The 11098-nt window shown below is 35.6% G+C and overlaps 1 protein-coding gene across 2 annotated transcripts; it reads left to right on the top strand.

Annotated features, from left to right (window-relative positions):
* Positions 1–5649: 5649 nt before the first annotated feature.
* LOC6638440 (endoplasmic reticulum metallopeptidase 1) lies at positions 5650–10207 on the top strand. 2 transcript variants are annotated; one of them, XM_047009516.1, is made up of 9 exons: positions 5650–5710; positions 7108–7769; positions 7839–8199; positions 8264–8647; positions 8715–8895; positions 8958–9386; positions 9447–9549; positions 9610–9895; positions 9963–10207. In XM_047009516.1, exons 1-9 carry the CDS (start codon positions 5678–5680, stop codon positions 10128–10130), a joined length of 2607 nt encoding a protein of 868 aa, XP_046865472.1. In that variant the 5' UTR covers positions 5650–5677; the 3' UTR covers positions 10131–10207. The 2 variants fall into 2 exon arrangements, with proteins under 2 accessions (XP_046865472.1, XP_023032088.1); XM_023176320.2 differs by lacking the exon at positions 5650–5710 and adding an exon at positions 6180–6351.
* Positions 10208–11098: the final 891 nt, after the last annotated feature.

Genomic DNA, 11098 nt, shown 5'->3' with positions numbered 1-11098 from the left:
TATGTATTATTTAGACGCTATTGTGTCATTGTCCAAAATTTCATAATGACCAACACAATGAGAGATATCATGCAGAGCAAAAGACATGAAGAGAGAGCTGAGGGCGAAAACCTTACCAAGTTTTTTTTCTTGAACTCCTTAAGTAGGCATAATGGGCCAGGCTAATGATAATCGTAAATGGTCAACGACCTGAAACCGCATTAGATAGGCTCTAGAAAAGCAAATAAACCTCCGATTATGAGACACTATTTAATCATCGATTCATTAGTGGAAAAAATTGGGAAAACGCCGACGGGTACAAGAACGTGCTATAAATTACTATTACTACTACTACTACTATTAATACTACGACGACTCAACTCACGTGTGTGGGTTGTTGTTAGAGGGTGTCACTCCAAAAAGTATGCCACACTTTTTGTCGCAAGTTTTTAAATTCGTTTTAAGTTTGTTTTTTTTTAGCTATTTTCTTGGTTTTGTTTAAAAATTATATAATTTTTTTCCATTTATTTATGTTTTAGCACAATACACACGCACAACACGTAGACACACACACAGAAACACGTTGATTGAGATTCGAGCACATTTTGTTTGCTTTTTGCCTAACACAAAAAGGGAAATCAAAATTTTCTATATTTTCTTTTTGAATGAGAACAACGACCCAAAGGCAACGAGCGTACAACTGCGACTGAACACTTGAAAGACAGTTTTATAGGGAAAAACCCGACGCAGGCGGCACCTAAAAAAAACGAGTGAATATGTGAGAGGGAGAGAGGAAGAAGGGCAGCGGTCTGGGTGGGTGGTTGGTAAAACAGCGCGAAAGCCAAGTCAAAGCAGGGAAAGCAAAGCAGCTGACACATATTTCGCTTTGTTTTGGTTGTGAACTAATAAATGGAGGCCAACAAGAAGGGTAGTGACGCCGCCTTTGGGGTCTCGGGGGAGCCGGCTCCAAATGTGGCGCTCTCTCTCTCATAGCGCCTGCGCCGTAGTCCTGCTCTAGTCTGCTTACTCTGTGTGTGTGTGTGTGTGTGGAAAAGCATTTTTCTAGGCTTAAAGAAAGCAAAGGTCTGTGTCTGTTTTTAAAAACGGCTCAAGTGCTGTGTGTAAGACTATGTATGCGTGTGTGTGTGTGTGTGCGTACGTTTCGGGACACACAGAGAATTTTTTATTTTGCACAGGATTTAGACAAATCCAAAAGTTCATTTTATTGATTTCCTCTGTTGTCCAAAAAAAAAAAAAAAAAAATAACCTACTGCACCACTAAGCAAAATGAATGATTTCCCTTCATTTTTTTGTTTACGAATTTGTGTGTGAAAGACACATCAAATGATTGAGTGAATGAACGAATGTTTAACGAAATAAGTGGAAGGCAAAAGTCGTGTAAAATACAACTACTACCAATACAAATGCATTTTAGGTTGAATGACCCATCAAGCATCTACATTGTCCCACATTTAAACCCATTTCCGAATCCAAGCCAACCCCTATCCTCTCGTTGCAATTGACATTCTGCCTTTCGCTCGCTGTTCTCGATTCCAAGCGGGAGGCCATCTCCTGGCAAGTAATGTCCCTACACACACACACACAAAGAGACACAGCGACACATGTATGTGTCCTGGCAGCATGACAGACATTGTCAGCGAGAAAGGAGAGATGCGGATCTGTATATGCGGATGTGGATATGACAACTGTAAATGAGCAATTTATGGCGGACTCGTATAGAACTTAATTTCTTTAGCATGTGTTGTGCTCATAAAATGGAATGAATCCCATTAAAACCCTAAGAAACCCTCTATGAAACTCAATTAACATTAAATGAAAAGCTTTAAGAAATTTCATAGTAACAACAAAATAAAAACAAAGTAGTTGAAAATTAAAAACTTTATACTCTTAACAGTCGTTTCTTTCAGTCGTTTGTTATTAAGTTTTAAGTTCAATCAAATAGAGACCCAATATCCCAAAATGGAGATCATGTAGGTGCCATTAGTAAAAGTGTCTAAAGTGTTGACACTTGTTAAAAAGATTAAGAGCAAAATGAGTTTCAGGGTACTGAACATCATAAAGAATTTCAATCGCTAAGTCCTCAAATTTCGGCCTTTATGAAGTTTAGATTAAGATCTTTGGGTAAAACTGACGAGCCTACACGAGTCTGTAATTAATATGCCTAGGTATATTTAAATTTCATACATTCAAATGTAATTTATGATAGCTAAATGCATCAACAAAGCCGACTAATAACCCTTAGAAGAAGTCTAGAAAAAAGGAACCCAAATTTTTTTTACACCACATAATGATGTTAAAAGATTTGCAATTGATCATGAAAGAAAATTCCTTATTATTCCAAGGACTTTTGGATTAATATGCGCCACATCCTCACTACCCCACATGTCACTATTGAATTCGAAAAAAAAGACGCGAATCAAGAAAACACATTTTGGTCCCAGAAGAGCCTATCACAACTTTGTCTGATTTTTTCAGAATTTTAATTACGTTTAAAGATGTTTTCGAATATCAAACATTAGCTGCGATCTACCCTATAATTAATAAAAAAGATTTTCTAATATTAGGAAAAATAAAACCTAGAGTTACAAAATTAAAGTACAATAAGATAAAAGGTCAAGAGGGAATTTCTCATAAAAGTCAAAATAAATCAATATATTCCCCTTATCTAAATGCACTAAAGTTTTCATTCGAATTTGGTGAAATTGATCAAATTAGTTCCCTAATCAAAATATACTTAAGTTATTATTCCTAACAGGTAAACAATAACACCCATTATAAAATTAAATAACACAAATTATAAATCTTTATATGTGGTTATAAGAAATTTTAGCTTCTTCAACTATTAGCAAAACTAAAAAATACAATACAATTCTGCAGGATGTCATATGGATAGTATTTGCCTTTTAGCAACTCCTTCATCCTTTTTGTCATAGCCAAATATACACTTGTAGCCATAACTATTGGGTCTTACGGAAATTGTGCTGAAAATATACTTAGAAATTCTTTTAGAACTCAAATGGGCCAATTTCATTTTTTGCTTCATATTTTATTTTTCTCAAAAATATATCTTCTAACCTCAAGGAATGAGGAATGAAACTTAGAAATTTTATTTTGTTTTTGATGGTTAATTTTTGTGTTTTGAATGATTTTTAAATTTCTACTACTTTTGATTCTATTTAACTTTAAAGTTACACGAGAAGATCTCTCGGAAGTGAAGAATGCCAGTAGTATGCATACTTATTGTTATCTGTGTTATCAGTAAGAAAATGCTCATGGTTTCTTATCGAAAATCAACAATTTAAATACCAACATATATGAGTAATATTTATTATTTGGGAGTTACATCCGTAAAAAACAAATATCTTGTTGTAGTACGACGAACTCTTTCCAGGCCAATAAGCCACGATCCAACTTATCGACTTGTCACTTATAATAGCTTTTAGTGGAAGTAGGACAACCAATAAATGACTCCAAAACATTCATTTGTAAATTATTTGAGTTTCGAGAAAAACAGAACGAAAATCCCAAAATGCCAAACGCATTAAATTCGTGGCCGCCACTGTATGTGGGAAGATTTTTGTTAAAAGTGCGGTTTTTGTTGCCACTGAAAGTTGTCTAACAAAACGCATTCAACTAAACAAAATCATTGCTTCAGAAACACACCATGACATTCGCTTTGCATGTCTTTATTCGAATTCTAAAGCCTAAAGCATACAAATAATTGGTTTGCGCCAAAAATGAAAATATTTGTACACAGATAGAGGGAGACTTGCGGATGATATTGAAGCATATTAAAAACACATTCTTACTTGCATGAATACTCGATAGCATTACAAAATTATTAATTTTCAAATACTTGGATACAGCAGACTGCGCCCATATAAAGATGATGGCATTTTATTTATAATTTTCTATTTATAGCAAAATATGCATGTGAAGCAATGTTCATAAAGTAACTAAGTTTCTTATCATTTCTAAATTTAGAAATTAGTCATACATTCCAGAATGATTTTACAACATATGTTGCATTTAACTAAAGCAACTCTAGTTGATGCTAATCAAATAGACGCGACAAAAACGGAAAAAACAGACCAGCTCGATGAGTTACTCACCTAAGTGGAGGCTCTTTTATTACATATAAACAAACTCAGGAATTCAAGGAGCCAGGTAAACATATTCATATGCCGCACTTCACAAAAGAGTCCTTGAAAATGCAATAAGCATAGAGACCAAATGCCTTAACAGAATCATAATCTAATCACATGAATACTTTTTTGTTATGTGGAAACAAATTTTGTTTATGTTTTTGCTAACATTTTGGGTACTTATATGCCATAAAGTGCTGAAATATTTCAGAGAGTTGAGATGGTTTTTGGGCAAAAACTTTTTGATCAACTGGATAAATTATTAATTAAGAATATTTCGAAATTTTCTGCCCATGAGGTTTACTTATTTTGAACACCAAAGTTACCAAATCTCTTAATTGTCACAAACTTATTTCATATACAAAAACTCTATGTTTCCCAAGTTCATCTTTTGCCTTGTGTTGCCGCTGCTGTTCATTATTTTTATGTAACTTATTTTATACACTGCAAAAAACTAGTGTGTGCTACTAAGAACTGTTAAGAAACTTTGCCTGTTTCTGAATCTATATTTTTCATTTTTAAAGCTTATGTCGAAATATCGATAGGAATTCTGGAAGTAACCCCACCCATAGAATAATTACTAAACAGAAATCAAATTAAATTCATTAGCTTTCAATCCTTAATTGACACATTCCTATCTAGGCCATAATCTGAATAAGAGTTTCACAAACTATAAGTGCTCGTTATATTTTTGGCTTAACCCCTAAAAGTGTGCTGCAAATCACCCAAAATTCCCACAACATAATAAAAAAAACATGACAAATCAAAAAGCCGCTTTTATTTACACACACTTTTAGAAAATCAAACAACAGCTAATCTGAATAAACAAATAAAAATTGGTGACCAGACTAAATGATTCCATGAATTGCTAGATATTAAATACCAACTCCATTTATTTGTAACTACACTTGGAAAATAAATACCATAATTATGTTTTCAGATAAGACCAATGAAATTTAATCAATTACCATTAAACGAGCGAACAATTTTCCATCATAGAAAGTATTGAAAAATACTTTGTAAGTTAATCGAAGCAAAAGTTGATAAAAAGTTGTTCCAAGCGACAAAAACTAAGGCCAAATACTTTAAGTCAATCAAATTTTGGGAAAATACTTAGGATTATCAATATTCTATAATTTCAAAAATTTTTTTAAATATTTTAGAACTCCAGCGTAGAAATAATCGAAATAAAAGTACAATAATTTTTAAAAAATTATCCTCAAAAAATGTTTAAAAAGTGAAAAAGTCTTCCAAGTTTTACAAACATGTCAAATCGGATTCAACTTAACCAATAAAAAATCGGGAAAAGAATCTTATATTTAAATATTTTCAAATTTTCATAGTTAGTTTCATTTCTCTCAGTGTCATATGTACATATAAATTGACATTGACTATAAGCTAGACTTCAAGTTCGGATTTCATTCAGTTAGTTGTTAAACTACTCTTGAAGTGAATAGAATTGAGACAAATAAATAAAACCAATTCCTTTAAAAAAAAATATAACTTCTTACAGACTTTGTGACATTTTGAAAATGTGCAGTGAAGCACAGAGGAAAGCTGCTCAGGTATAAATATATAAACAATTGATAACTTTTTTTTTTAGAAACTTTCTATTGTCGGCTTAACAAAAAGTTTAGTTTCCCGGTATGTGCTTACACAGAAAGGAAGATATGGGAATTATTTTCCATGTTTTCTCACACTTTATGACTCACACATACATATGTACGTATGTAGATATGTAGGTAAATTGGGGTCCAAGTCCAACCAATCAACAACAAAATTGACAATGATGAGACAAAGTTAGCTTTAACACCTCACATAGACATTGATTATGGTAAAAAAAAAACCAAACTCACCAAATATTTCAGATAAGATAAACAAGCAAAACCATTGGGAGAGAACGAGTGATAGGCAAAGAGAGAGCTGAAAAAATATTAGAACAATTTTAGAACCAAAATGTATACAGCCGTTCAAAAAAGCACTCAACGATCAGTTGAATCTATGCCGACCAAACGAATGGTCGTGCTTTTAAACTGAAATCATCGCCTCGACAAAAAAAAAAGAAAATAAACCTGGTCAATAGCTATTGCCGGTTCTGACGATGAGTGATAAAAATATCCGTAGACGGGTTATAACACCCACAAGTGATCCTCAGAATACGGATCCATTGTTGCGACAGCGTGGCTCTACCCATGGCGATGATGAGGTAAGCCAACCTATAACCATTTAACCACTTCACCCTCAATGGGTAATCAATTATACATATGTTTGCCGTGCATCGATTAGATAGACTAATACGGGTATTGCAGAAGGGTGTGGTACCCGAAATATGGTTGGATTTATGAGTAATCCAATTAGATATGTAGATACATACATTTTGGCTTTATCAACAAGGCAAACGCATTACATATCGAATTTGGCCCCAAACCAACTTTGCAATCAGTTATCTAGTCTAGACTAGAAACCTCAATTAACTTTAGTAATCAGCAAATAACTGACTTGAAAATACTTTTAAATTGTAGGGAGGGGATTTTCTATAATTTTATAGACTACAATTTCCTAAGAAATTAATCAAAATTTGAATCATACTAAAGAAATTCTTTATTAAATCTAACCAAAAGAACAGTTTAAATTTAAAATCGTAAAAAAAGAAAGAAATAAGCAATCACCAATTTTTTTTTTATTATTTTCGGTGGCAACCAATTATCAGGTTTGTGAGTACAACATGTTGACCATACTTCTTTTATATAGATAAGATAAGTTTGTGATGGATTAAATCTAACATTTGGTACCCGATACACGCATTTCATGGCATAGAATTGTCGAAGGAGGGGTATTAATTAAGCAAAGACAACAACAACAACAACAACAAAATATAAAGTTATATGCCCTTGTCCATTTAAGTAGAGCATGTTATGACTAATCGACCTATATATATATCTGTATTTCTAACCGATCCTAGCAACCCAATGCCTGTGAACGTGCCTTCATTGAACGCCATAAGATCAAATGGTATTGGGCTCCAGCTCTATTTGCTTTTTGGCTATTTCTTTATTGCGCCATTTCCATACCTGCCTGTCATCAATTGCCACGCCCATTGACAATCGCAGAGGAGGCCAAATATCCGGAACGTTTTATTGCCGAACGCGCGGAAAAGAATTTGCAGTCATTGGTCGAACTAGGACCACGAGTGGTGGGCAGTAAACAAAATGAAATGGGAGCTGTCAAAATTCTAAGTACCAGAATGAATAAATGGCGCACAGATTCCAGTCCAATTCATGATATCGAAGTCGATATTCAGGTGGCATCCGGAGCCTATGTCCATTGGTCCATGGTCAATATGTATCAGAGCATACAGAACATTGTGGTCAAAGTTAGTCCTAAGGGAACGAATAGTACAAATTATTTGCTAGTCAACAGTCATTATGATTCGGTGCCAGCTGGTCCTGGAGCTGGTGATGATGGCGCCATGGTGGCCAATATGATGGAAGTCATTCGTGTGTTGGGCAAATCAAAGATACCTCTCAAGAATCCTGTAGTCTTTCTGTTCAATGGAGCCGAAGAGAATCCTCTGCAGGCTTCGCATGCCTTTATCACTCAACACAAATGGGCCAAGAATTGCAAGTGAGTTTGGAGAGGGAATGTTTCCTCATTCAGTTCAATTTCTAATCATTCTTCTGTTTACTATTACAGAGCTTTGATCAATTTGGATTCAGCTGGCAGTGGTGGACGTGAAATTCTCTTCCAGTCGGGACCTAATCATCCTTGGCTAATGAAGAGTTATCGCCGTGCCATCAAGCATCCCTATGCCTCAACCATGGCTGAGGAAATGTTCCAGCACAATTTCATTCCATCCGATACTGATTTTCGCATCTTTCGTGATCATGGAGCTGTTCCTGGTCTGGATATGGCCTATCAGTATAATGGTTATGTTTATCACACAAGCTTTGATCGTGCTGAGATTATTCCACGTGGAAGTTTCCAAAACACTGGCGACAATCTCTTGTCCCTGGTCCGTGAAATTTCCAGTGCTCCAGAACTCGATGATACTTCGGTGGGTTTTCATTGCCTAATTACTCGAAGAAATGATTCTACAGACTCTTTCTTTTTGCTTTCAGAAATATTCCGAGGGACACACGGTTTACTTTGATGTGATGGGCTGGTTCTTGGTCTTCTATACCGAAGTCGAGGGCATTATCCTAAATGTGATTGTGTCCTTGGCAACTTTGGGTGTGTTGGCCTATGCCATTAAGCTTATGTCCGTGAGCTCGGGCATTAAGCTGGAGAAGATTCTGCGTCGTTTATTGCACACATTTGGTGTCCAGGTCCTTGCCGTGGTGGCTGGTGCCGCTTTAACTCTCTTCATTGCTGTCTTTTTGGATTTGGTGCATTTGCCCCTGTCATGGTTTACACATTCCTGGCTTATATTGGGACTCTATTTCTGTCCCTTCTTCTTTGGCATGGCCATTGTGCCAGCCCTATATTTCCATTACACAAAAGATGTAAGTAGAGAGAAAAGTCCCATTTTGAATGAAAGATTAGAGTATATATATATTTTTTGTGTTCTAGGATAAACTTCCACTTGGCCAACGTGTGCAATTGTTGTTGCATTCGCATTGCCTCTTCTTGGCCTTGCTTACCCTGGTCTTGACCATCTGTGGCATTCGTTCGGCTTTCGTGTTGATGCTGACTTGCCTGTTCTACACCATGGCCTTGATCATCAATTTGGCCACCAAATTGCATACCAAAGGTTAGAGTTAGCTTCTTAATAGGTATTCCCTTAAACTAACAACTTTTTGGTCCTTTTCTAAGATGTTGCCTGGGTCATTACCCACATTGCTTGCGGTGTTCCTCCATTTGTGTTCTTTGCCTACTTCTCGCACGGCTTCTTTGTCACCTTTATTCCCATGTTTGGACGTTTCGGACAGAATGTGAATCCCGATTTGGTTGTGGCCGTGTTTAGTGTGGCTGTGGGTCTACTCACTTGTGGTTTCATTATACCCACATTGCATCTATTCCGTAAATCAAAAACCATTATCTGTGTTCTCTTGGGCATCGCTGTATTCTGCATGATTCTGGCGGTTACCCCATTGGGTTTCCCCTATCGCCCGGAGACAAGTGTTCAGCGATTCGCTGTCCTTCATGCCAAACGTACCTTCCACGATGCCAGCAATAATGTACGTCGCCAGGAATCTGGCTACTTTATTATGCCTCAGGATAGACGCACTTACTCGGTGAAACGTAAGATAGGCTGCCACAACTTGAATTCCTTTTTCTTTCTAAGTTTTCGCTCCTTTTCAGATAATGTTATCAACATGACTTTAGCTCAATCAGCTCACGAAGATTGCCTCAAGGAAACTATGTGTGGTCTTCCTTTGCATAATCAACGTTGGCATAAGACTAGGTAAAACCCATAAATTCAATATAAAAAGTTATCCTTCTAAACCCTTTTTTTCTGTTATAGAGAAAACAGTTTATGGATTCCCGCCTCAGAGCCCAAATTGGGTAAAAATCTACCCACCGTTAAGATTGTGTCTAAAAAGGAAATTTCATCCACTAAAATACGCTATGATATGACTTTAAGTGGTCCCGATCATATGACTCTCTTTATCCAACCCTTGGAAGGAGCCAAGGTCTCTGGCTGGTCTTTCCATCAGGCTCCATTGCGTCTAGGCTGGCAACCACCATTCTTTATCTACTTCTCGTGGGGCATCAATGATGATCCCCTCAATTTCTGGCTGGAATTTGAGGTATATAGCAAAAAAAACCCATAAATTTGGATGGATCTTATATTTGACATTGTGTACATTTTATTAGAAACCCTCTGGTGATTGGAAGAAGTCAACATTTGAGCTTGGCGTCGGCGGTCATTGGACACACGAAAGAGAACTATTCACGGACGATTTCAAAAAGTTTTTGAACAGTTTCCCCAAATATGCTGATGCTGTACCATGGCCGGCATCGTATGAGACTTGGATCTACTAAGATTCTTAATTTTGTAATACAAAAGTTTTATAAATATTTAATAATAAAAGTCAAGAACTTGAAAAATGTTCAATCAACTTGCTTTGTATTCTAATAGTTTTCCCTTTAGTTTCCTTAGCAACAATTTGTATTCTATATGACTGATCGGTCAAAAGCCAATTAATACTTCTTTGAGCCCACTAATTGTTATTACAATCAATCAATTAATCAATCAAATCAGTTGCAAATTGTCTAAAAACATTGTGGTCATCATTAGTATAAATGATTTTGCCATTGTTGGGGGAATAAATTTGCAATTGGTTTTATGACCCATATTTTGTTTATAAATAAAACCATTTTTTTATTTATTTTGTTTGTGCCAAAGTTAAAAAACGCACGCCGCTTGCAACTAATGGGACAAAGATTGCAGATAAGGTTAGATTAAGATAAGATGCCAGAAAACTTTTATTCTTTTTATTACCAACTTTTCATACATGTATTATCAATTGATTCTTAGGTAAACGACCAACGATATTATGTTAAGACCCGGTAACTCAGCGGTCTAACAATTTGATAAACTCTACCGATCTATTATCAATGCACTGTGAGGTCTGTTATCAGATAAATCAGCCGGCTAAGTGAACTTTGAAATGGGAACTCTTAGAAATTATGGTGATTAAACTGGAATTGAGTAAGGTTTTTAGAGGAAATAGCATATAAAAACAAATCATGATGCTTTAAGGTCTTTAATCTCCAATCAATTTCCCAAAGCGCTTTAAAAGATCGGATTTAGAATTAATCATTTGATAATTGTTTTAGTTTTCCATCACGATATACGTGATGTTTCATTTAGAATATTTTCCACATTTAAAATTCAAAGTTATAACTTAAAGAATATTCCCCATCAACACACAGGTGAGTAAAGTAATCACTGAATTGATTGTGACCACACTGCGTATGCGTGATTTCATTGAAATTGAGAAGCAAAA

This window comes from Drosophila willistoni (genome assembly GCF_018902025.1).
Source record: "Drosophila willistoni isolate 14030-0811.24 chromosome 2L unlocalized genomic scaffold, UCI_dwil_1.1 Seg139, whole genome shotgun sequence".
In the NCBI taxonomy this organism is placed as follows: domain Eukaryota; kingdom Metazoa; phylum Arthropoda; class Insecta; order Diptera; family Drosophilidae; genus Drosophila; species Drosophila willistoni.
This window is presented reverse-complemented; position numbering and strand designations above follow the sequence as displayed.

Excerpts from the sequence above, each read along its gene's own strand:
- LOC6638440 (XM_023176320.2), top strand. The coding sequence starts at position 6,247 with ATGAGTGATAAAAATATCCGTAGACGGGTTATAACACCCACAAGTGAT. Across the intron at positions 8,648-8,714 it reads ATTTCCATTACACAAAAGAT|GATAAACTTCCACTTGGCCA; the intron begins GTAAGTAGAGAG and ends TTTGTGTTCTAG. Across the intron at positions 9,896-9,962 it reads ATTTCTGGCTGGAATTTGAG|AAACCCTCTGGTGATTGGAA; the intron begins GTATATAGCAAA and ends ACATTTTATTAG.